Source organism: Chiloscyllium punctatum, chromosome 9, assembly GCF_047496795.1.
Source record: "Chiloscyllium punctatum isolate Juve2018m chromosome 9, sChiPun1.3, whole genome shotgun sequence".
NCBI classification, from domain to species: domain Eukaryota; kingdom Metazoa; phylum Chordata; class Chondrichthyes; order Orectolobiformes; family Hemiscylliidae; genus Chiloscyllium; species Chiloscyllium punctatum.
Window position 1 is genome coordinate 101,176,609 of NC_092747.1, and position 24,880 is coordinate 101,201,488.

The 24,880-nt window shown below is 40.1% G+C and overlaps 1 protein-coding gene across 3 annotated transcripts in view; it reads right to left on the bottom strand.

The window, feature by feature from the left end:
- Positions 1-23,947, bottom strand: part of pibf1 (progesterone immunomodulatory binding factor 1) — a 155,058-nt gene extending 131,111 nt beyond the window's left edge. The window contains exons 1-9 of one of the 3 annotated variants that reach the window (XM_072577979.1): positions 23,760-23,944; positions 19,620-19,917; positions 16,738-16,838; positions 14,786-14,984; positions 11,303-11,422; positions 7,172-7,305; positions 6,027-6,135; positions 3,414-3,595; positions 860-985 (exon numbers count right to left, since the gene is read on the bottom strand). In XM_072577979.1, the coding sequence (XP_072434080.1) occupies positions 860-985; positions 3,414-3,595; positions 6,027-6,135; positions 7,172-7,305; positions 11,303-11,422; positions 14,786-14,984; positions 16,738-16,838; positions 19,620-19,868 (1,220 nt within the window). In that variant the 5' untranslated portion in view covers positions 19,869-19,917; positions 23,760-23,944. Of the gene's footprint in view, positions 1-859; positions 986-3,413; positions 3,596-6,026; positions 6,136-7,171; positions 7,306-11,302; positions 11,423-14,785; positions 14,985-16,737; positions 16,839-19,619; positions 19,918-23,759 lie in introns of all 3 variants that reach the window. The other 2 variants (XM_072577978.1, XM_072577980.1) reach the window with 2 other exon arrangements.
- Between the last annotated feature and the right edge of the window lie 933 nt (positions 23,948-24,880).

Below are 24,880 nucleotides of genomic sequence, written 5' to 3' on the forward strand. Positions count from 1 at the left end.
TTGGAGTTAGTGGATACAGAATGAAGTTTGTGGCAGGGCCCATTCTGGTTCAAACAAATCTAGTACAAATACGTACAAATTTTTGGCAAAGAACTTACAGCTACATGGGCCAATGAAACACCATAGAACATGTCATTGCAGAAGAACAATGTCAAATTTGTTTTGTCCTCATGCAATATCCATATACAGAGGAACCTATATTATCCAGCATTTGATTAACCGAATTTCGGATTATCCGAACAAGACTACAAGGACCGGATGCTCGGCTAACTATATTAACCCGCATTGAATTAACCGAACAAAATACTCCCTGGCCATGTCCTTCGGATAATTTAGGTTTACCTGTACATGCTTCTCGTTGAATTTTACGCCGGACAAGAATCAAAAAAGGGAAGATTTTTATTCAGCAAGTATTATATCTCTTCTAATGTTGCACAGAAGTTAACCCAGCCAAGTTTCTTGGTCTGCACTGTCCTTCTGCACTGGATAAATTTTTGAATGATTCGATAAGTGTGTCGACAAACTTCCAACTGTCTTATTTCCATATCCACAACACACCTCCCCAGCAACTTCAGGAGGGAAGTAGGGTTCAAGTACTGCATAAATAATTCTCAATGCTAGTCCTTTGATTGATGCCTTCCCAGAATTCATGCGGTGACCAATGCCTTGAAAGTGCTTTAAATACACTAGCAGTCCCCCATAGCGAATGTTAAGTCAGAGAAGGTAACCACTCTCTCACCCTTCTCTGTTGTCTCTGATTTGCTGTTTCTCTTGGTGTCTTTCTGAACCTTTGCAGTTTAGGAGTAGAAACTCCAGTTCACTTAGTGGGCTCTTGTACAGACTATAGATAATGCTTTACCTGTTTTCCCTCTCATACATTTCTTTGGAGCCACTTCGAAGATGTTCAATTTCCAGGTCTGTTTTCACTCGGATCTGCTCCAATTCACGATGAAGCTTATCCTCATATTCATTTTTGTAGTGGTCCCTTTGTAAAAAAGGTATGTTATAATATTTATTTTCATCCAGATAATATGGTGAACTCTACAGATCTATAAAATAATTCAAACGCTCAAACAAAGCAGGGTAAGTAATATTAATGTAAACTCAGTACAGTCTTTATTACTGTTTAATATTCGTTTTAAGTTTTTCATTACATCAAACTTTTCATCCAATGAAAAGGAACTATAGACAAATTATAAAAACGCCATCTACATTCAGCCATTACTATTTCCAATCTATTTTCCTAAGTAAATATTTTATTGAAACATGATCACAAAGTAATAAGAATTACTCCTATTTTAGTTTTAAACTGATATTAAATTAAACACTACCCAGAAGGCACTATGTTCTATTAAGATGAAGAAAGTACACATCCTACAACCAGACAGGCTTGTCCTTCCAGCTTATAATCTTTGCTGAACATGATAAACAAATCATTAATATTTATAATTATCTGAATTTATAGAACACATAGTAAAATGTCTAAAGGTATTTCTCAGGAACATAATCAGACAAAAAAAAACTGACATTCACTCAATGAAGAAACATGAGGATAGGTGGCCAAAAGTTTGGTCAAAATGATAGGTTTTAAGAAGCAACCTAATGGAGCAAGAGGGAGATATTTCCAAATAGTATACTGGTATTCATTCTGGCTGATTATTCAGGCCTAGATTGGTTGCCAGCTGTACTACTTGACTGTCAAATGATTGGCAATAGGGTTAAAGACTGTCACAGATATAGGCAGATACAAGGTGATAATTTTACAATCTTTAGCTAATGCAAGTTTATGAATAATGAGGCTGGTGAACGAATAGACCTTGGTACCGGTTAGGATACAGGTAGCAGAATACTGGATGAATTTGAGCTATGAAGGATGAAGGAAGTCAGCCAAGATTGCAGTTGAATAATTAAGTCTCAGAGTGACAAATGTATAGATCCATAGCAGATGGAACATAGAGTTCTGAAGGTATACCAGACTCAAATCATTAACACTTTTTCTCTCTCCGCAGATGCATCCAGAGCTGCCGAGTTTTTCGAGCATTTTCTAGATGTTGCAGATTTCCAGCAACTGCAGTATTTGCAATATATTAAGGCAGGAGCACTAATGGGTGATATTATAGAAGTGGAAGTATGTAGTTTTGGTGATGATGAGGCAATGGGCTTGAAAGCTCAGCTCAAGTCAAATAAGACACTGAGTTTGCCAACTGTCTGAGACTATGGAGAAAGGTTTGGACTGGAGTTGGGCCGAGCACATAGTTTTCCAATGATTAACTGAAGGGACTTTCTTCTTATTAAAGTCTGGCTGTCATACAAGCTAACTGGGAGTTGGAAGAAATGATTAGATAAGCATAAACATTATTCATTCATTCATCATGACTTTGAGCTTTTGCGGCACGGTGGCACAGTGGTTAGCACTGCTGCCTCACAGCGCCAGAGACCCGGGTTCAATTCCCGCCTCAGGCGACTGACTGTGTGGAGTTTGCACGTTCTCCCCGTGTCTGCGTGGGTTTCCTCCGGGTGCTCCGGTTTCCTCCCACAGTCCAAAGATGTGCAGGTCAGGTGAATTGACCATCCTAAATTGCCCGTAGTGTAGGTAAGGGGTAGATGTAGGGGTATGGGTGGGTTGCGCTTCGGCGGGGCGGTGTGGACTTGTTGGGCCGAAGGGCCTGTTTCCACAGTGTAAGTAATCTAATCTAATAATCTAATCTAATCTAATTCCTGAATAAAAATGATATAATTTTGCTTTGTTGTGAAAACAATCATATAATCTGTTTTCTTCGTTACATATCTTGGTGTGGTAGTTTTGTGCAAACTGTACACACTAATTTTCAAACTTAAAGAACATGCATTTTCTCAACTTAAAAGGATGCAATACAGCGGACTTGAGATTGATTTGTCATGGGTTTAATAACATTTTTCATTTGTGTTGCTAGTAATCTAACATCAGCAAATTTACTGAAGTGGTTTAGATATTTGTTTAAATTCATAAACTTGGGTTTTGAAGACTTCATCAAGTGAAAAATTAAGTGAAACACTGATTAGGTCTGTGATGAAGGTGCAAAACATGTAGCAACTCTACATACAGCTTTTGAAACATAAAAACATAGAAAATTGGAGAAGCAGGCTATTTAACCCTTCAAACATTCATTATGATCTTGGCTGATCATCTAACTCAATTGTCTATTCCCACTCTTCCCCCATAACCAATCAGATCACGGGCACAATGACCATAATTCAAGAGTTGACTGTGCTGAATTGCACTAGACAAGGTAAGGGGATGTTGTGCATCTGGGACCTGCTATCCCGAGTCACTGAAACCATTTTAAACCATGGGATTGTCATATTAATAAACTGAAAATAAAAACAAGTTTTATTTTGATATGAAAATCTGAATCTTAGACAGGTAGACATACCTTGAAATCACATATTTTTCATACATTTCTTCCCTAGCTCGCTTTGCCTCCTCAAGGTGAGTTTGAAGGCGTTCTATACGGTCTTCTTCATGGGCACAGCGAACATTCAGTTCCATGTTTTGGCGATTCAAATATTCTTTATCCTTTTGCAACAAACTAACAGATTGCTGCAATGCTGCCACCTGTGTGGAATACAAGAAACACCTTTGATCAGACAGTATTAAATTACCATGTACTTGTCAATGATTTAACAGTTATCAGGGGACAAGTAAATTGTAAGATAGTGTACATTTTCTGAGTATCTATAAGGTTGTTATTAATTGGAACTCTACATATATTGTGACTTCTATAAACACAAACGTCCACACCAAATATTGGTTACAGGTAACTTATTAAAATTTGCACAAAAGGTGTTGTATTTCTTAATCTTATTCAAGTTTTTCTTCACATCAGCATAGAACATAAAATATCTTTCTCAGCTTTTATGTAAAGTGGTGTTGTACGCAGAATTCCTAGTGTGGAAGCAGGCCTTTCGGCCCATTGAGTCCACACTGACTCTCCAAAGAGCATCCCACCCAGACCCACCCCCTTACCCTATACCGGCATTTACCATGGCTAATCCACCCAGCCTGCACATCCCTGGATACCTTGGGCAATTTAGCATGGTCAATCCATCTAACCTGCACATCTTTGGACTGTGGGAGGAAACCAGACAACTGGAGAAAACCCAAACACACAGAGGGAGAATGTGCAAATTCCACACGCTGGAGGCTGGAATCAAACCTGGGTCCCCGGCGCTATGAAGCTGCAGTGCTAACCAATCAGCCACACTGCCATCCATATATGATGAGTTTTTAGTTTGCAGTAATCACACGTTAAGTTCTTTTTTTTCTCAATTGACAAAATTGCATCATTTCCATGTAGCCATTTTATACTATATTGCAAATCAAACCTAAAGGTAATTTTCAAATTATATCAGATGATCTCTTCCAGTTCATAAATATTCTGGTGAATGCTCCACTGGCAATGTTGGTATGTGTGAAATTCCAGAAATGCTGACATTTACTTTAGACAAAGCATGCATGAAATAGATAACTTTGCTAAACTTGTTTAACAAGCTATTATCCTCATGAGTTCCTCCCTCTCTAAAAGCTTTCAATCTCAGATATTTATCCACAATTTGTTTGCTCCACCTTTGTCAGCAATTTGCTAGCATTTAGTTAAGTAGTAAATACTTCAGCTATTTTTCTTTTCACATCTTCTCTATCCCCATTAATGGACTGTAGATTTTTATGAAGTTATTATTGGTGTACCATGGCAAAAGAGATCTTTCCACCATCAAGTGTGATTTGAGAAGTTGGTCATTTGCCATGATCTGGAATGAGCTAGCTGAATCACAATGTTGCAGGTCAGCAAAGTGCTTTGTGAGAATTTTCTGACAAAACTTTATAGATCCAAGATTCCTTCATCAAGAGGGAAATTAAAATCAATTCAATATTAACCATAGAATGCGAATAAAAACAATCTTTTTTTTTTTACTTTTAATATGCCACTTGCAAATGATAGTTACTTAAGAATATTTGACTTTTCATAATACACACTCCAGAAACAGAGTGAAAATTACATTTATTATGGCAGCTTGTTCACAGAGTACTCCTAATATTTTAACCATTGCCATTATTGAGATGCATTTCAAGTGCTGTTCTCCCACAACAGAGTGAAAACTGAAATGTTCATGATCAATCTATCATAGGTAAAGAATTTAATTTTTGCAGCTGGAAATACTCAAAACCCAAAATGTAGGTGAACTTTCCGACTCAAATCGGGCTTTAGACACAAAACAAAAAGGCTAATGGGGAAAAACAACTTCCAGGGATAATTTTGATTTGTCAATTTTCTAATAAGTATATCAATATCTTCTGAATTGTGTCACTGTGTTCTTTTTAGCTGAATGTACAGCTTGGTGGGAATGATGAAAATGTTGGCTGAAAACATTGTGATGTATGTACCACAATGATTTGAAAGCAATGTGAAAGTTACAATTCTGGATAGTTTTCTGATGCTTGCTGCCTTATAAAATTATTTTTAGAAAAGAAAATTGATTGGTTTCTAGCCGGTACTCATTCATTATGGGGTTTTGTTGGGGCTTCTAGTACATTTAGACATAATAAATTTGATACTTAATTTATAACAGAAAAATTGTTATTTGAACAAATTAGAAATATGACTTAAAGCACTTCTTTGAACCTGTTGGCCTATGAATAAAATGTTAAGCAGGACACTGAGAGAAACTCAGAATAGCTCTGTGGAACCTTTAACATCCCGAGCATCAGTTTACATCTCACCCAAATGATAACATTTCAGAAAGTGCAGCATTCCTTCAACACTGCATGAAAATGTCAGCTTTGGTTTTGTGCTCAGGTCTCTGGAACAGTTACAAGACATTCTGACTCACAGGATAGATCGCTACAAGTAAAGTCAATGCTGACACACAAGTGTCTCACTTAGATTTTCTGACAATTCATGAGCTGAGAAATAAAAAGAATCAGCAAACAATAAGAGTCAGAAGAAATATTAACTCTAAGGTTAATAATGACATATCAATTGCCATACCTCTTTGGTCAAGTCATTTCTCTCCTTGGTTTGTGTCTTATGCGAGACTTCAAGTAATTCTAGTTTTTTCCTGAGTTCTGATGCCTCCCGATCCAGAGCATCTCTCTCACTGAAACGAATCACACGGAATATGACCAGACACACAATAATTAAAATGTGTAAAGTTAAAATGAACTCTTACACATTTCTCACCCCTAAATATTGCCAGATAGCAAACAATGTTGGCTAAATATCATGAAACTTATCGCAGCCTTCTTTGTGTCTCAATAGCTATAATATACTAGAAGCATCGCCAAAACTGTAGCTGTAAACATCTATCCCCATTAACCTTACTTCCTGTGTAGCAAGTTGAATCTTGTTTTTCTGTCAATATTCAAAACAGCAAAAATTTTATATTAACATTTTCAACTTCAAACTCGGCTTGTCTAAAGCTTGCACTGGTATGAACAAGCTTTGATTTCAGAAAGACACTAATATCCAACAGGTAGCACTAACTTTTCATTCCTGTTCTATTCTGATTCAACATAACCAAAGTTGATGCTTAAACTACTTGTCAACTAATCACCTGCAAGATGTACACAAACAGAAGAATAAGGTAACTCATGGGAATAACTATTTTGGTTTAATGACTCGTAAAATATTAGAAGTCCTCTATATTTCAACTCTTCAGCAAATCCTCTAGTGCATCACAGCCAATAAACATAGGGCTTACAGTTCAGTCCTCTGAACAAGGATGGCTAGTGCACAAATGACAATATAACTCGAGAGCTAGGAGCCGGCCTTAAACTTGCATGAAATGAGGAGATATGATATTCCTAATCAGGCCACGTTATATGACTTGTTTTAATGCCACATAGAATGCAGCTCCAATCTGGTGACAAACCAAGTTGCCAAACAAGATGCAAGGAGACCCACTGTCTGCTCCTGCTCAGGCTTTAAAGATATTCAAAAATAACCATGAGCGTAGATCTCTCTCAGTGAAGTAAAGTGCAATTTATCTCAGGGTAGTTGGTACAGTATAGAATTCTGTGGTTGTTACTTTTCTCTCCTTCAGGTTTTTGACCCATAGTTAAATTTGTTTGCAAAATAAATTCACAATTGCCAGAAAACAAGTACCAATAAGAAACACAATGAGTCGCACTTACTGCTTCACCCGGTCATAATTCTCTCTTTTATAGTCAGCCTGTTGAATAAGTTGCTTGGTGTCTGCTAGCTCCAATGTAAGGCGCTGACAACGGATTTCAAGATCAGAGCGAGTTCTCCTTTCAGATTCATACCTCTAAAAATTTCAAACAGTGAAAACTTTAAGTATTGAATAAATGCTAGAAACATTTAGCATGTCACCACAAATTCAAACTGCAGAATCTCCTTGGATATTTGGCCAATCTTGCACAGAAAAGATTTTAAGATTTGTAAGTTGGATTTTTAAAATCAAAGTGCATTCAGCAACTGTACAAAAGGGCTGAGATGGTTAAAATGCAAAGTTTTCATACTCATTAACACTCATTATTGTTTAGCCTCCCTCATTAATAAACAACTCCCAGCCACTAGGCCAGTTGGTAGAATGTGTCAGACACAGGTCCCTCCACTTGTGATCATGGAAGTAAAAGCAGAGGCTAAAAATACACAGATGCTTGGACCCAATAGACTTCAGGCTCAGAATTCAGTCAATTCTTTATTTAAATCGAGATGAGTCACCGATAGGGAAACAGTGTTTTTATTATTTTGTATTATCACATGTTGACTGCATATATGGATCAAGTGAGCTTGATTGTAACTATCTATATTTTACAAAAGAAAGCTCCTTTACACCATAAGCTTCAAAATTGGCCTGAACTTGCCAGGTGTTTTTCTCCTGTTATTCCCTCCACCCTGACATTATGCTATGAGATAGATAGACAATGGTTGTTGCTAATTGTACCCCTTAGTATAAGTCACTCAAACTGTTTAGAAGAGCAATAGATGTTACTCTGTTGGGAGAGTTTCTAAAGACCTAAAACACATTTCTTTAGAAATTACAGCTTTATTTATCAGCTCCAGAAGTTAAAACAAAAACTTAGCAGTTGTAGTGTGTAGTCAGGCTTGGGTAAAATATTTTTCAGCTTACTTTTGTATAATGTAACTAGAAAAACAAACAAATGTAACTGACAAAGTTTCAGAGAACTGTTCAGTTTCACAATATTTAGCAGATAAAACTTTTGAAAACTGAAAGCATCCACATAAAACTCTGTTTCTTTTGAAACTGCTGCTACAAAAGACCAGAGCAAATTAATGTTTACGACATTACATGGAGATCTAGACATTTGCCAGCATTGTTTTGTTATCTGCCATTAAAAATGATGCCACCGTTCACGTCTCTGTTCAACATCATCTTTTACAGTGGTGCTGCATACTTCCTGCAGACTACCCTATCTTCGCTGTGAATTCAGTTGAACAGCAAATTAAGTTAAAACATTACCTTAAATAAAGCTAATGCACCATACAGCTTTTCCACACCTTATGCTCATGAATAGGGCATCTTTGGCAAAGACTGAAGAGCAAAGTCTCAGTCTGTCGGGGATATGATTAGAGGTAATACTGAGGAAGATAGCAATGATCTGGTCAGATGAGCAGAGCAGTGGCAAATACAATTCAACACGGAAAAGTGGGAGATAATGTATTTGAAGAGGCTAACAAGGAAAGAAGTTACACAATGAATGGTAAGACTCTGGAAAGTTCTCAAGTTCAAAGGGATTTTCCAAAGCATAGCCACAGATTCTGAAAGAATCGGACGTTGCCTGACCCGCTGTGCTTTTCCAGCACCACACTCTCGACTATTTGCCTTTATTGGACAAGGTATCAAATACAAGAGTAAGGAGCATATACTGGAATGGCAAAATAACACTGGTTAGACCACAAATGAAACAAGACCTCCTGTTTTAGTCAACATATTACAGGAAAGGTGTGATTGCTATAGAGAGGATGCAGAAGAGCTTTAATCAGGATGCTGCCAAGGGTGAAGGGTCTGGGCTATTAGGAACAGATTCTGGATCAGCTGAGATTGTTTTCTTTGGAGCAGGTTGACAGTGGACCTGTTTGAAGTGTCTAAAATTGTGAGTGGCACTGATATGGATAGGAAGGTCCTTTTTCCAATAGATGAAGGGTCAATGATGGAGGACTGAGATTTAAGGTGAGATAGAAGGCAAAGACAAGAATTGAGGAGAAATCATTTTCAACTTGAGGGTGGTGAAAGTCTAGAACTCACTGTGTGATACAATGACTTAGTCATAAACTCTTGTCGCATTTAACGTGACAAATGCATGTAAGGTTGAAGTCACTGTACCTATTACAAGGAATGATTGCATCACGTAATATTTATAATTTTCTTTGGAAGAATAAGTATCAAAGATTTTTTTCCTATTATGACAATGAACTAAACAGAGACCTAAAATTTATGATTTGCAATATATCATGTAAAATGTAACCAAGCAGTTCTTGCAGCAAGATGAATCCCTATTAGTTAGGAGTCTTTTTTTCTTATGTCATTTTTCGGGTGTGAACATTTGAAGCTCATCCCTGATTACATCAATCAATAACCCAAGTGGCTTGCTCGGCCAACATCAGAGGGTAGTTAAGAGTCGAGCAGACTGCTGCGAGGCTGGATTCTCATGCAGGCCAGAATGGCCAAGGACCAATACACTTCTTTCCCTGAAGCATCTCATTCAAGCAGACAGGATTTTATCACAATCCAGTGTTTCAGGATCATTATTACATGAGACTAACACTTTTATTCCAGATATATTCATTCATTACATTAGATTTCCCAAGCTGCCATGAAAAGTTTGAACTCCTGATTCCACAAAATTCTCCCGGTTCCTGGATCACAAGTAGAATAACATGATCACAGCATCGGTAAGAATGATGGGATTTTTTTTGTGTGGTGAGGGTTGCAAGGACAGGGATAGTTAGGCATTGATTGGCATAGAGATCATTGAGAGCTTGAGGGAATGGGCTCAGGAGCACAGGTTGACATGAAAATTATGTGGAAATATGGGGTTGGTACAGTGGTTCAGTTGGACAGGGAGGGTATGAGGGTGCTTTGGGTGTGTCATGGCATCACCAGATATGAGGTGTCATGGAGGTAATATTGAGACACACAGGGCATTCGTTAGCATGTATGGTGCATGGAGTGTGTGTGACAGGGAGATATGTGAGATTGCCATGGTTGTTCTTCGTTTTGTTTAGTCTTTTACTAATCTTCCACATACCGCCTGTGCACAGAGGCAGGCCTTGTACTCTGCTGCACTTGCAGCTTCTGCTCTTGTTCCAGGACTGCATGGTCTAGCTTCCAAGGAAACCCAACGCAGTGAAATAAAATTCTGAACTCACAGGCTAGCTCTGTGGAACCAGGAAATGTCCCACCACGGTGCTCTCAATCTGGCAGCGGATGTCTTATTATTGTGCTTCAGATCCAATTGAAATCTTCATTTACAAGTTGCATTACCAATTGACTAACAGTGCCAAGTGCTTTCAACTTTACAGAGATATTAACCTTGTTGACTGTAAATATTCTGTCAGCAAGGAAAGGGTGTCAAAACTGTTTTGCACTACCAATTCAAGGAAGCAACATGATTGCAAAATGCAAATTAAAACAAGGAATATTAACAGCAACTAAGGCAAGCAGTGTGTTACTCAACTGAAAAAAACCTTTTCATAGATATAATCTGATGTTGTTCTGTATGAAGCTAATAAATATCAGACACAAACACTTCCCGCAGTGACAGTTGAATTACTGCACCATTAGGACGACCACTTCTTTATAAGCCATCCATTTACACCAGCAAGTAGACCCCTTCAATCTTTCAGAAAAGATTACTAGGAAATAAACTCTATTCCAGGAATAAGTAGGAGAGATTACAATCAGTGGATTGGTGGTCAGAGAGCAAAACCAAACCACATACGGTAGAGGAAAGAAAGGTCCTATAGAACAAATTATACCTTGGAAAGACACAGAAAAATGTGAGAAGCTGCTTTCAAACTATAAGTGTAATACCAAACAATTTTACACATTTTCAAAAGGTTGCTCAATTATACAGATGTGAATGTAGGAATAATGTTATTAAGTAGTTGACATCAACAGCACAAATCTTTAAAAAAAACTGTTGCCTGTGCAAACCACACTATCAAATAAATTTGCACAGATAGTACGTAATTATAAACATGAGGATGCTAAAAATGTCAACCAAACTTAAAACAATATATTCATTTTAATATTTAAAAAAAAGAAAATTACCAACCTCAATCATACTGTTCAATTGATTTTTCTGGCTACTATTCTCTTCCAAAAGACTGGTTTTCTTTTGTCGGAGTTGCTCAATCTCTTCTTTCAAAGGTTGCATGACTTCATAAAATCGTACCTTAACAATAAAGAAGGAAGATAAGATGGAGAATTGACTAAATTAATTTATAAAGCCATGTTTTCTTTTCCCTTCTATCAGGTTTCAAGAACATAAAACAAGTGCAAATTTGGCTTGTTTGAGCCAGAATATAAACAAAAGCAGTTTATAACACTATATTTAATTTATGGAAATAAATATCAGTTAACAAATAATTGCAATTCAAAATTAATCAATCAAAAGTGTGAAAGGATGCTGTTTTACATTACATAAACTTAAACGTCATGTTGCACAGTCAAAAATCAAAACCTCAGAGGCTCAGTCTGATATTGAATTACTAGACAAACTTTCATTTCCTTCCTTCACAATAGCAGAGTCTTCAGAAAATAACAATTATATTACAGTAGGATATCATAAACTGCTATGTTTTGATGTCATTTCAATAATCGCAGTTTAATTTAAGTTGTACCGATTTATTATTTTTAATGACATTTTTTAGTATAACTTCTGTTAGATCTGTATAAAACAAAGTATCTGGAAGCATAACTAACCACATGACATGCTTACAAAGTAGCTCTAATATCAGCACAAGATACATTTAACAACAACTACTTGTACTTATATGACTCAATTAACGGATCAAAAAAATCTAAACTATACAGTCAGAAAGCTATTTGGAGGATCAACTGAAAAGAGGATCTAAGATTGTCAAAAGGCCAGAGTTGGAGAGATAGAATTGCGAAAGGGTGAAGAAGGTCACAGAGATAGGTAGGGGTGAGGCTGATAAGACAATTGCATAAAATAACAATGACAAATATAAGGCATTTTGGACAGTGAGCCAACAATTCTGAATGAGCAGTACGAGATGCTAGATTGGATCTGAGCTACAATCTGTTAGATAAATTGCCTGGAGTTGGCAGATGTGTGATTTAAGAAGTAAAAGAAATCGGTCATATTAGGGAGGTGCAAGCTTAATTATTTTTATGACGGAAAAGATAGGGAGTCAGAAGTTCCTTTTGAAATCAGGAAACCGTGAACAATCAGTTCCAAACAGTGGCTGAGGAGTGAATAAAATTCATAGTGAGGGCTCAGCATTATTCAGGTAATTTCTCTTCCTATTGCTGTCTCTGCTTGGCTTTCAGTCTCTTCTTCCTGTCTTTGACTTGCACTGCTCATATTCCCCTCTCTCCACGACAAAGATAAATTCTGTTGCATGCTTCAAATCCAATTCCTCCTTTCTTTCTATTCTCTTCCTTTGCTGACATTTCCTTTTTAGCCTTCATCCACCAGAAATTCTAGATCATCCAATTACTCTGCCTGCAACTAGTCCCACATAAAGATTGTTCCCCTCACAAGCTCTTTTCCATCAAATCAAAGATTCTTGCTTTCATCCACAAATCTCTTCATGGTTTTGGCCCAATCTAAGACTTAAACATTTTCCAATCTTACAATCTTTCTGATTTTATGACTCTAATCTAACCTAACTGTCTGCACCCTTCCCCTGCTAACTCTTCCAGATGAAGAGGTTGAAGACATTTGCTGTCAAACTTGTTCCCTAAACACCTCAAATTTCCACTTCAGTTTCTAAAACTAACTTTTTAAAACTAATCCTGACATCATCTCTTCACTTTTTGTTTACAATGCCCTAATATGAATTAAGTCCCAACATTACAGAACTTCTGAAATGCCTGTTATTGTAAAATGGATCAGGACACAAATGGTCGTTTTTCACAGACTTCATGGCAGTGGAAAAATCAACAAATAAGCAACAAATTCTAGATTGGAGATGGCATACTTCTGAAAACTAATATTTGACACAGCTATGAATTAAACTAGAAGAGTAAGATACACAGAATATACTCTGCAGAATAATTACTTGAAATTGAGAATATGATTCTCAAATAAGATACCACAGCACCATCTGGTGGGAAAAATTGGTCTAAGCAGATCCAAGGCCTCAAATGAAGCGAAGGAAGAGACATATAGACCCAAACCATCCAATCACTACTGGAATTAAAAGGTTTTATTCTGGACAACTTTCAGATGCAGGATCCTGAAAAAATCATTTGGCATAGGAATCCACAAAGATAGCAGTAAAAAGAATTAGTATAGAAGCCACACCCCCAATTTATGGTATTAGTTTCCAGATTCTCAAAGTGTTTAAAGGTCCCAATGATTGCAAATGTGAATAAGTGAACAAAGACCTGAATGAATGGCTGAGTGGATGAACGTATTGCTAAGTGGGTAAGGTGGCAAGTGGGTGAGGGACTAGGACAGCAGGTGAATATGTTTGCTGGGTAGATGAGGTGATAGGGTAGCAGGTGGATAGCGTGAACAATGGCACGTACATGAGGGGTTTGGATGAATGATGATTAGGGTGGCATATGAATGAAGTGATAGGATGAATTGTGCAAGTGAGCAAGGTTAGGAGGTGGCATTAAGTCAGTTTGATTGGGTATCCAAGACATTGAGCTTGTCAAGCCAGTTCAACATTTCCTGGATAACTATCCAAATAAATATGTCAGAACTGTCTAAAGCCTCTAACTCAGAGCCAGAGTCTTTTCAAAAGGTCCAGGGAAGCACGAGAATTGCCCACTGGTTCCAACAACAATTTGTTTTGTAATTTTGAAGTCCAATAATCCAGGCACCATATTTTCTGGGTCACAAAGTGAACTACTGACCATCAAAGTACATACATAATTGGATATAATCCAAGAGACATTTGAAACCAATTGCTGTTGGCAGGCTTATTATACCTTTGTGTTCTCTTATGATGTTGTTAAACAAAAAATAGGAAGTCTTAAAAAGACTGTTGCGTAGTCACTGAAAGAACCATTTAGCTAACTATTCATACTCTGAAGCAAGGAACAGAGGAATATTGATCAAGGGTAGGCAGAAAGGATTAGGTTAATTTGATGTCATGTTTGGCACATGTTTGTGGGCCAAAGGGCCCGTTTCTGGTTATACAGTTCTATGTTCTGAAAGAAAATGCTCATTAAGTCCCTTTTTCTGTTCCCTGTCTGCATTATCATATATTTGTAACATTCTTTACATTTTTGTATATTATGACATTTAAGACCATTCCTTCATATAATCCTTTCCAATGCTTGCATTCCATACTGTGTCACCATTTTTTTAGTACATGTTCATTCTTAACATTCTCCACATTTCCAATTTCATTAGAATCAGTATATTTTTCAAAACCATACTATTTACTTCCCAATCATTAAATGCTCCCTTTATAACTTGTTTAAATTCATTCCGGTTCCATGAACAGGAATTGTACAGAACAGTGGTTTATAGCATTTACATATTTCCTTCAACAGTACGCTGCAGTCAAAGGTTTAAGGTACAGGGAAATCTAGACAGTAAGATTTTACTTACAGATACATATTCTGGAATGGAAAGCTGGTCTTCAGGTCCAATTTTCAACTCTGCGTACTGCTCTTCAGTCAGTTCCAGATCACGCAAACTGCGACGAATGTCACCTGCTCGTTCTTGCAGCTGCTGATTTGTCTCTTCAAGTTGTTTCTGTCTCTCTAAAATAGCTTCCATTTCTTGTTTCCGTAGATCTTGACGTCTCCTGTGCCACAAAATAAAAACATTGATGAACTGAACCTTTTTTTAAACAAAGTGTGCATTTTGTTTTGCTGTGAATATGTCAGAACTCAAATACCCAGACTGTTATAACAATGCACAAAAGCACTGTGATTATTAAGATTATCTTTAGATTCCATTTTTACTAATCAAACTGAAATCACTAGAGGATATAGGAGCAGAGTTAGGCTATTCAGTCCATCGTGTCTGCATCATCATTCAATCTTGGCTGGTATGTTTCTCAACTGCATTCTCCTGCCTTCTTCCCATAATCCTTGATTCCCTTATCAATCAAGAACATATCTACCTTTGTTTTAAAGACACTCAATGATTTGGCCTCCACAACCCACTGTGTCAATGAACTCCACAGACTAACTCGCTCTGGCTGAAGAAATTTCTCAACTCAGTTCTAAAGGGTCACCCCTTCACTCCGAGGATGTGCCCTCAGAACTGGACAATAATGGCAATCTTCTTATTGGTGAAAATGAGAGCTGTCATCAATCATTAATGAACCTTCTTACTCACTAATGTCTTCCATAGGGAAGGAAATCTGCCAGCCTGTTCAGTCTGGACTACATGACTCCAAACACACAGCCTAGCAAATCATTCAGTTCAAGCGCAAGTTGGGATAGGCTGCTGGTAGTGGCCACATTTCAAGAGAAAAAAAAATTAAAAAGTAGATACATAGTAATGTTTAATTTTGAATATTGCCATCAGATAACTAAATCATTTTATCAGCTTTCTCCCAATAATGGAAGCATCTTCTCCACATTCACTCTATTCAGACCACTCAGTATTCTCTAGGATTCGATCCAATCTCCTCTTGTCCTTCTAAACTCCATTAAGTGCAGACCCAAAAACCTGAACCAATCCTCATATGACAAGCTCTCTGTGCCCAAGATCATTCTTGTAAGCCTGCTCTGGACCTCCTCTAATGCTAGTACATCCTTCCTTAGAAACAAAGTCCAAAACTGCTTACAATATTCTAATGCGGTCTGACTACAGCCTTATACAGCCTTAGTATATCCCTGTTCTTGTATTGTAGCCCTCTTGAAATGGATGCTAACATTGCATTTGCCTTCCAAACTACCAACTGAAGCTGCAAATTAACCTTAGAAAATCTGGAACCAGGACTCCCAACTCCCTTGGTGTTTCAGATTTCGGAAGCCTTTCCCAGTTTAGAAAATAATCAACACCTCTATTTTTCCTACCAAAGTACATAATGTCACACTTTCCCATACTATATTCTATCTGCAATTTCACCAGCTTCCATGATAGGAATTGAGCCCCAGTCTCAATAGCACTCTACCTTGGCCTCTGGGTTGCTCCTCCATTAACATTACCAATATGTCACCATCTCATTCTTAATTGCACACTTCAAGTTCAGCTGCAGCCAGAGCATTGGGGATCAAGTGACTCACCACTTACTTTTCTTCTGAATAAGTCACTTGTCAAAAAAAACTACATTAACTCCATATTAGAAACATTATTTTCTGCCCTACATGGATCCTCTCTGACAGGAGTACAGATTTAAGGCTTGGAAAACTGAATACGAGTACGCATCAACCTTGACTATCCGAACGAGACAGGCGGGGAGTATTTTGTTCAGATAACTGATTGTTCGGATAACGTTTTTATGGAACATTGAGATCTTGTTTGGATTATTGACATTCAGATAACAGTTTGTTCTGTATAGCAGATTTTTAAAACTTCACATCAGATGTGAGTTGAAGGCACACCTTGCATCATCCTGTTGAACTTTCAGCTGGTTTTCCAAACGGATCTGGAGCAACTGCTTCTGGTGAAGGGAATCATTTAGCCTTTCCTCCAAATCTTCTATCTGTGCCACAGAGAAACAGCATTATAAATTGAGAATGATATGATGCTAAACTCAACAAAACACCATGTTTACTGCAGGCTTTAAAAGATTCAGTCATGTTTACTGCTGTTGAATCAATCTTGGGTCAGACTGCACTTACAGCATTTGGGGCAGCAGAAAAATTCACAAACAGCTTGCAAAATAATCAAAAATGAATCCAAAAAATTTGAAATATAGAAAAAAAGGTTCCTCCTAAACACCTCCAGTCTGAAACTCCACTGGCCACCCCTCTCTGACTCAGTACTTGCAGTGCTACAAAAGTCCTGGAAACACAGGACTGATGCTAGGAAGATGATTGGTGGATTTAAACTTTGCTGTTTATTTGCCTTTTGCAGCAATGCAATGCATCTGCTGTTAGACCCACTCAGGCATCTGTGAATCTTTGCATTTGAGTGGCTGTATTGTGGCAATAATGTGGAGGTGCTGGTGTTGGACTGGGGTGGACAAAGTTAAATATCACATGCAACACCATGTTATAGTCCAACAGGTTTAAGTGGAAGCATTAGCTTTCAGAATGTTGCTCCTTTGTCAGGAAAGCTACCTGATGAAGGGCTCACGCCAGAAATGTCGATTCACCTGCTCCTCGGATGCTGCCCGACCTGCTGTGCTGTTCTAGCACCTCACTCTCAACTCTGATCACCAGCATCTGCAGTCCTTACATTCTCCTTAGAATAGTTAGGTGTTTGTCTTTGACTAAGGTGGATTTCATGGGCCAAAGGTCCTGCTTATGAGCTATAGTCCCTCATGACAGAGAAGAGTCTGTGCAGACCTATTTACAATAATCCCATTTCCTAGCAAGTGGGCACATAGTCCTGAACGTTATCGGATTTCAAATGCAAATCCAGTTACGTTTTAAAAGGCTGAAAGGTTTCTGGCCTCTACTACCTCCCCAGACAGTGTATTCTGGTTCTCTTTCACTCTTTCCAGGATTAACAGGAAAGAACTAATCCGTAAAACATGCAGACACCTGTTGGGCAATCATTGCTTTTTAATTTAAAAGAGGCATATTGAAAGCAGGCAGAGTAATACTGAGAGCACAGGTGCACCTAAAAGAATCATAGCTACTGGTTCAGAATAATGGAAGTAAATGGAAATAACACATGCAACTAGGACTGGGCGCACAGCCTCAAAACAAGGGAAAACAGATTTAGGACTGAGTTGAGGAAGAACTTCTTCATCCAAAGGGCTGTGAAACTTGAGGAATTTCCTGCCCAGTGAGGCAGTTGAGGCTACCTCATATAATGTTTTCCAGGTAAAGATAGACAGATGTTTGAACAGTAAAGGAATTAGGGGTTATGGTAAGCAGGCGGGTAAGTGGGACTGAGTACACGAAAGGTCAGCCGTGAACGTATTGATTGGTGGAGCTGGCTCAATGGCATTTGCTCCTATATCTTATGCAAGGCATTCACAAAGGGTGTGTGTGTGTGTGTGTGTGTGTGTGTAACCTTAACCAAAAACTAAAAAGTTGCCTCAAAATTTAAAAGTACACCTCAAATATAGTAGCTATTCTTTTCTCTCAGCAAAAATTATTTTGACCCCAATACGGGATCACTGTAATATTTAGTATCAACTATCCCCGTCAAATTAGCCATGATCAACTGTGTTCCATAGTTGATAAAGTGCCCACCTACTTCATAATGTTGCTTTGGTCCAGTATTAATGCAGCACATCTTTGAAAAGATGTGCTATAAAAACTTGAAAATGCGTAAATAATTCTGCTAATACAGAACATCAATGTGGCTGTAAAGGGAGGTGTGTTGCCAAAGCTGTTCTTCTCACACCCACCAGGATAAATGCAAAAATGTTAAATTTCAAATGATCACATCAACTTGTATCATACCGAAAATGGATGCTGATCGATTAACCGGTCAGCTCTGATTGGCTGAGGAGAAAACAATGCATATCATCATCACTTCCAGTTGTATTACATGCTCAACTGATTACCTTAAACTAACAATTTCAGATAATCAGTGATGCTGCAGTTAACATCATATTTTCATGCAGATTCAATGACAGCAAGAGTTCCATAGAATGTACAGTCCTGAAAAATCAAGTAACTTTAAGAATGCGTATAAGGTAGAGCAGGTAGGAAAGAGTTATGTTTGGGGTTGCGTGACAAAGGCTCAGCTAGCATGACCTTGACCAGATAAGAACTTGCAGTAAACAATGAGGTGCTGAGGCAAGGGTAGTGGTTTAATGAGGTGAAGAACATCCATGCGCAATGCCAGTTAACGAGGTGAGGAACATCTACTGTGTAATGCCAGATGTCTTAATCTTTACTGTTGATGCTTGGTGATCATAATGGTCACCCAATCAATATAGATGTTGCCTTATTTGGAAGCTGCTCCCTGTAAGTGACTATATAGCTGCTTAAGAATCTGCTGTTCGAGAGAAGACCGAGAACTCACGTCTTTGTGCACATGGACACTCTCCAGGGCTCGGAATAAAAATGAAGTATGTAGAGCCATACTGTTTCTCTGAGTGTTTGCTTCGACTGATATAGAAATGGGATGACAATTTGGGCCAAATATTCACTCACTACGTTTATGGTCCACATGAACCTCCAACCATGCTAAGCTGTCAAACCTTATTAGATATCCTTCTATTCCTTTCTTCGTTCTGCACAAATCTAGCTTCTTCTAAAATGCATTTACAGTATTTATTACAACGACATCAAACATTAGCAATTCGCACATTCCAACTCCTTGAACAGTAATTTAAAACATGAGCTAAAGAACTTACTTTTGTGAGGTATTCGACCTTCAGATTGTCAATTATTAGGTTTTTCTGTGACAACTCAATTTTTAGGAGCTGCAAGTTGTGAAGAAGCTCCTTTCGCTCGATTAACTGTTTGGTGACTTTCGTGGAAGCTTCTCTCTCTTCTGATGAGGAAACATCATCTGTAGGCACAGTTGTTTCTAAACTGATGTCCTCTGATTCAAAGGAGCTGGAAACATGGACTTTATCATCTTTACACTTCTTCTGGGACATGGTATTTCCTCTGGAAGATTTGCTTTGACACAAGATGAAGACTCTTGACCTTAAATATTAACAAAAGGAAGTGCATGATAAGTAAGCTTCCCACACTCAGGAACGAGAGATCACATCCGGACTGAGGCACAGCCTGAGTGAGTGTATATTTCTGGGATTCTGGAGCAGCTTGGGAATTCGGTGCAGAGGGGAAGAGTCTTTTTTTTTGTTGGTTCACGTTTGTGAGGTCTTCTTAACAAGATACACTGAAGCCCAGGATTGGGGGCCCAGCACAAAACAAAGAGTGACATCACAGGGAAATCATACATCCACTGGTTGGTAATAGCTACTAATTTGACTATTATAAATTACTTTCAGATTAAGGCTAAATAGGGGAAATATTTTACAGGTTACAAACTAAAAGACAAGCAGGAAATTATTTAAAAAAACAAATTAAGAACTAACTAAAATGGAGATGCAGGTCAAGGTTCTGTGTTGTATCTGCACAATGTGGGAACTGGCGGACTTTATTGTGGTTCATAATGACCACATCTGCAGTAAGTGCTGGCTGCTTAAGATACTCCAGCTCAGTATTGATGAGCTGGAGCTCAAGGTTCAAACACTATGACACATTAGGGAGGAGGAGAGTTTAACAACCACGAATTGAAAAGAGTAATCAGGGACAGGAGAATTTGCTTATGATAAATATAAATAGAGGGATCCCGGAGGTAGTGCTGTAGGAGTCTCAGTCATTGAGTTTGTCTAACTGGATAGAGATTCTTGCTCCCTGCATGGATGTGAATGGGCCTGTCAGGAGGATGAGTAAACTATCCATAGCACCACAGTACAAGAAGCCATTCGGGTCGGGTCGGGTCGGGGCCAGGGGCGGGGGCAGGGGCGCATGGGAGGGGGATGGAGAACAAAGAAATGCAGTTGTTATCAGTGACAACATCATCAACGAAATAGACACTATTCTCTGTGGCCAGGATCTAAAGTCCAGAAGGCTGTCTGCCTGGTGCTGTGATTCAAGATACCTCATCAAAGCTGCACAAGGACGGAGCGGGGAGAGGAAAGAACCAGTTGTAATGGTCCAAGTAGTACTAATGTAGGTAGAATGATGTTCTGCTAAGGGAGTATGAGCAGCTGGGAGTTAAATTAGACAGCAATACCAAAAAAGTAATAATCTACAGATTACTACTTCAGCCATGAGCTAAGTTACACTGGGTCAGCAAGATTAAAGACGTAACCAGTTAAAATCACACAACACCAGGTTATAGTCCAACAGGTTTAATTGGAAGCACACTAGCTTTCAGAGCACTGCTCCTTCATCACGCGGTTGTGGAGAACACAGCCATCTGATGAAGGAGCGCCGCTCCGAAAGCTAGTGTGCTTCCAATTAAACCTGTTGTACTATAACCTGGTGTTGTGTGATTTTTAACTTTGTACACCCCAGTCCAGCACCAGCATCTCCAAATCAAAGATGTAACCATGTGACTCAAAGATCAGTGTAGGAGAAATGGGTTTGAATTCATGGGACATGGGCACCAATACTGGGGAAGGTGGGAACTATTCCAAGGGTAAATGAGAGAGGAATATAAAAACTGACAATAACAGCTTCTTTAAATACATAAAATGCAAGACAGAGATCAAAGTGAATATAGGTCCATTAGAAAATTAATTTGAGGAGATCTTTATGGGAAGGAAATGACAGAGGAATTAAACATATTTTGCATCAATCTTTATGGCGGAAGATATTTAAAACATCACATTAATACTGAAGAAAATGGGGAAGGAATAAAGTACATAATCATCACAAGAGAAGCAGTATTTGATAAACTAATAATGCTAAAAACAAATAAAGTACCCTGGCCCTAATGGCTTGCATCCTAGGCTCCTAAAAGAGGTAGGTATAGGGATAGTTGATGCATTGGTTGTAATTTTCCAAAAATGCTTGGATTCTGGAGAAGTATCAGAGGATTGAAAAAACTCTAATGTGACAACGTTATTAAAAAAGGGCAGGAGACAAAAACCAGCAATGATAAACTAATGAGCCTAACATCTATCACTGGAAAAGTGTTGGGATCAATTATTAAGGAAGTAATAGCAGAACATTTGGAAATTCATAATCGAATCAAGCAGAGTCAGCATGGTTTCATGAAAGAGAAATTTTCATTGACTAAACGTCCAGAAGGCATTCAACAAGGTACCTCAGAAACGGTTAATTCATAAGAATTGAAGATGGTATAATGGTATGCATTGAAAATTGGCTCATGAGCAGGAAACGGCAATTGGGGATAAGGGACTTTTTTCCATTGACAACCTGAGACAAGTGGGGTTCCATAGGGATTAGTGCTGGAACTGCAACTATTAAAACATATGTTAATGACTTAAAGGAAAGAAATGTACTGTACTCAAATTTGATAGAAAGGCAAGTTGTAGGGGGATACAAACAGTTTACAGAAACATTGACAGGTTAAGTGGGCAGAAAAAGAGGGGAGGGGGGAGGGGAGGGGAGGGGGGAGGGGAGGGGGGAGGGGAGGGGGGGAGGGGGGAGGGGAGGGGGGAGGGGAGGGGGGGAGGGGGGAGGGGAGGGGGGGAGGGGAGCGGGGGGGGGAGGGGAGCGGGGGGGGAGGGGAGCGGAGCGGGGGGGGAGGGGAGGGGAGCGGGGGGGGGGAGGGGAGGGGAGCGGGGGGGGGGGAGGGGAGGGGAGCGGGGGGGGGGAGGGGAGGGGAGCGGGGGGGGGAGGGGAGGGGAGCGGGGGGGGAGGGGAGGGGAGCGGGGGGGAGGGGAGCGGGGGGGGAGGGGGGGGGAGGGGAGCGGGGGGGGAGGGGGGGGGAGGGGAGCGGGGGGGGAGGGGAGGGGAGGGGAGCGGAGGGGAGCGGGGGGGGGGGAGGGGAGTGGGGGGGGGAGGGGAGCGGGGGGGGGGAGGGGAGCGGGGGGGAGGGGAGCGGGGGGGAGAGGGGAGGGGAGGGGGGGGAGAGGGGAGGGGAGAGGGGGAGAGGGGGGGGGGGGAGGGGGAGAGGGGGGGGGAGGGGGAGGGGGAGGGGAAGGGCAGGCAGCATAGACTTGTTGGGCCGAAGGGCCTGTTTCCACTCTGTATGGGAATCTAATCTAATTGTTGAAGGAAGAACAAATGAATAGCATTATTAAATGGGGGAATACTGCAGAAAGCTGCAACTCAACTAAGGACACTTGTAGATGAAAGTCAGCATGCGGGTGCAGCAGAATTTTGGATTTTATTTCAAGGAGGTTAAGACCATAAGACTTAGGAATGGAAGTAAGGCCATTCAGCTTATCGAGTCCACTCTGCCATTTAAACATGGCTGATGGATATTTCAACTCCACTTACCTGCATTTGCTCTTCCTTCAACAATTAGATTAGATTCCGTACAGATTGGAAACAGGAGCTGGTATTGGACGGGGGTGTACAAAGTTTAAATATCACAACACCAGGTTATAATCCAACAGGTTTATTCGGAAGCACTAGCTTTCATAGCGCTGCTCCTTCATCAAGTGGTGGTGGAGTTAAACCTGTTGGACTATAACCTGGTGTTGTGATTTTTAACTTTGAATTAAATTGATCGCAATGTCCCCTAACCCAACGATAGACCAGACCCTTCTGCCAATACCGTGGGATTTCCAACCTGCCATTTTTTTGCACTGACAATAACAAATGTATGTAGTCTTTAGTTAAGTTTTAACACAATATTTCCTTCGGTGCAAGTGCATTTGCAGTCGGTTTCCCCTCCAACTGTTGACAAAGAGACTCGTTAACTGTTTTAAACAGAAACAGCGTCTTCAGTTGTTGGGGTGACTGCAACAGGCCCATAGCAACCAGGCCCTCCCCCCCGGTCAGCTCCCAAACCCCCAATCACTGTTACTGTCCGCTGCCAGCCACCAGCACCCTCTCACCCGGTTCAGTCGCCGCCAGAAACGCCAACACACTTCGCTGCAACTTGAAAACACCGCCTTGACCCCGGCGCTTCACCATCACAAGCAGCACGACCCGGAGACAAACCAGCGAGATCGGAGCCAGCAGCGCCCCCTGCGCCGGAGGACCGGGTGCCAGCAGCGCCCGCTGTGCTGGAGGAAGACCAGGAGCCAGCAGCGCCCCCTGCGCCGGAGGACCGGGTGCCAGCAGCGCTCCCTACGCCGGAGGACCAGGTGCCAGCAGCGCCCGCTGTGCTGGAGGAAGACCATGAGCCAGCAGCGCCCCCTACGCCGGAGGACCAGGTGCCAGCAGCGCCCGCTGTGCTGGAGGAAGACCATGAGCCAGCAGCGCCCCCTACGCCGGAGGACCAGGTGCCAGCAGCGCCCGCTGTGCTGGAGGAAGACCAGGAGCCAGCAGCGCCCCCTGCGCCGGAGGACCAGCACAGGGTCTTCCACTTTCAAACCAATTCACCAGAACCAAACTGTGAGTGTTATTTTCTTTTTTTTTGTTTGTATACATGAGAAATAACTTCATTTCCAATAAGACTTTTCAAAAGCGAGGATTTCCAGTACTTTGTGGAACGAGAGGAAGAACCCACCTCGTGGTGGGAAGAAGAACTTCAGACCGTCAAGGATTAATCACGAGCCAGCAGTTGGCCAAACAAAACCTTAACATTATCTTGTGGACATGATGAAGAGGAGGAGCTGGTGTTGGACTGGGGTGGACAAAGTTAAAAATAACTCAACACCAGGTTTTTTTTAATGTTAAACAAATTACAAAACAGTTTATAAAAAAATTACAGCTGTACACAAGAGACAGCAAGTTTACAAGGGAGAGGAGCAGCAAAGCTAGACCCCAAATCCTACCGTTCAAACATTTTACAGTGAGATGAGGACAAACCTCAAATCCCAGTTCCACATAGGACAAGACAATGACAATGACATTTGGACATTAGACAATACTGTTACATACAAAAGTACAGATAATGCAGACCCAGCAAGCCCCCGCCCCTACCCACCTTCCGGCTAACACCAGGTTATACTCTGACAGGTTTATTTGGAAGCACAAGGTTTCAAAACGCTGCTCATTCATCAGATAACCA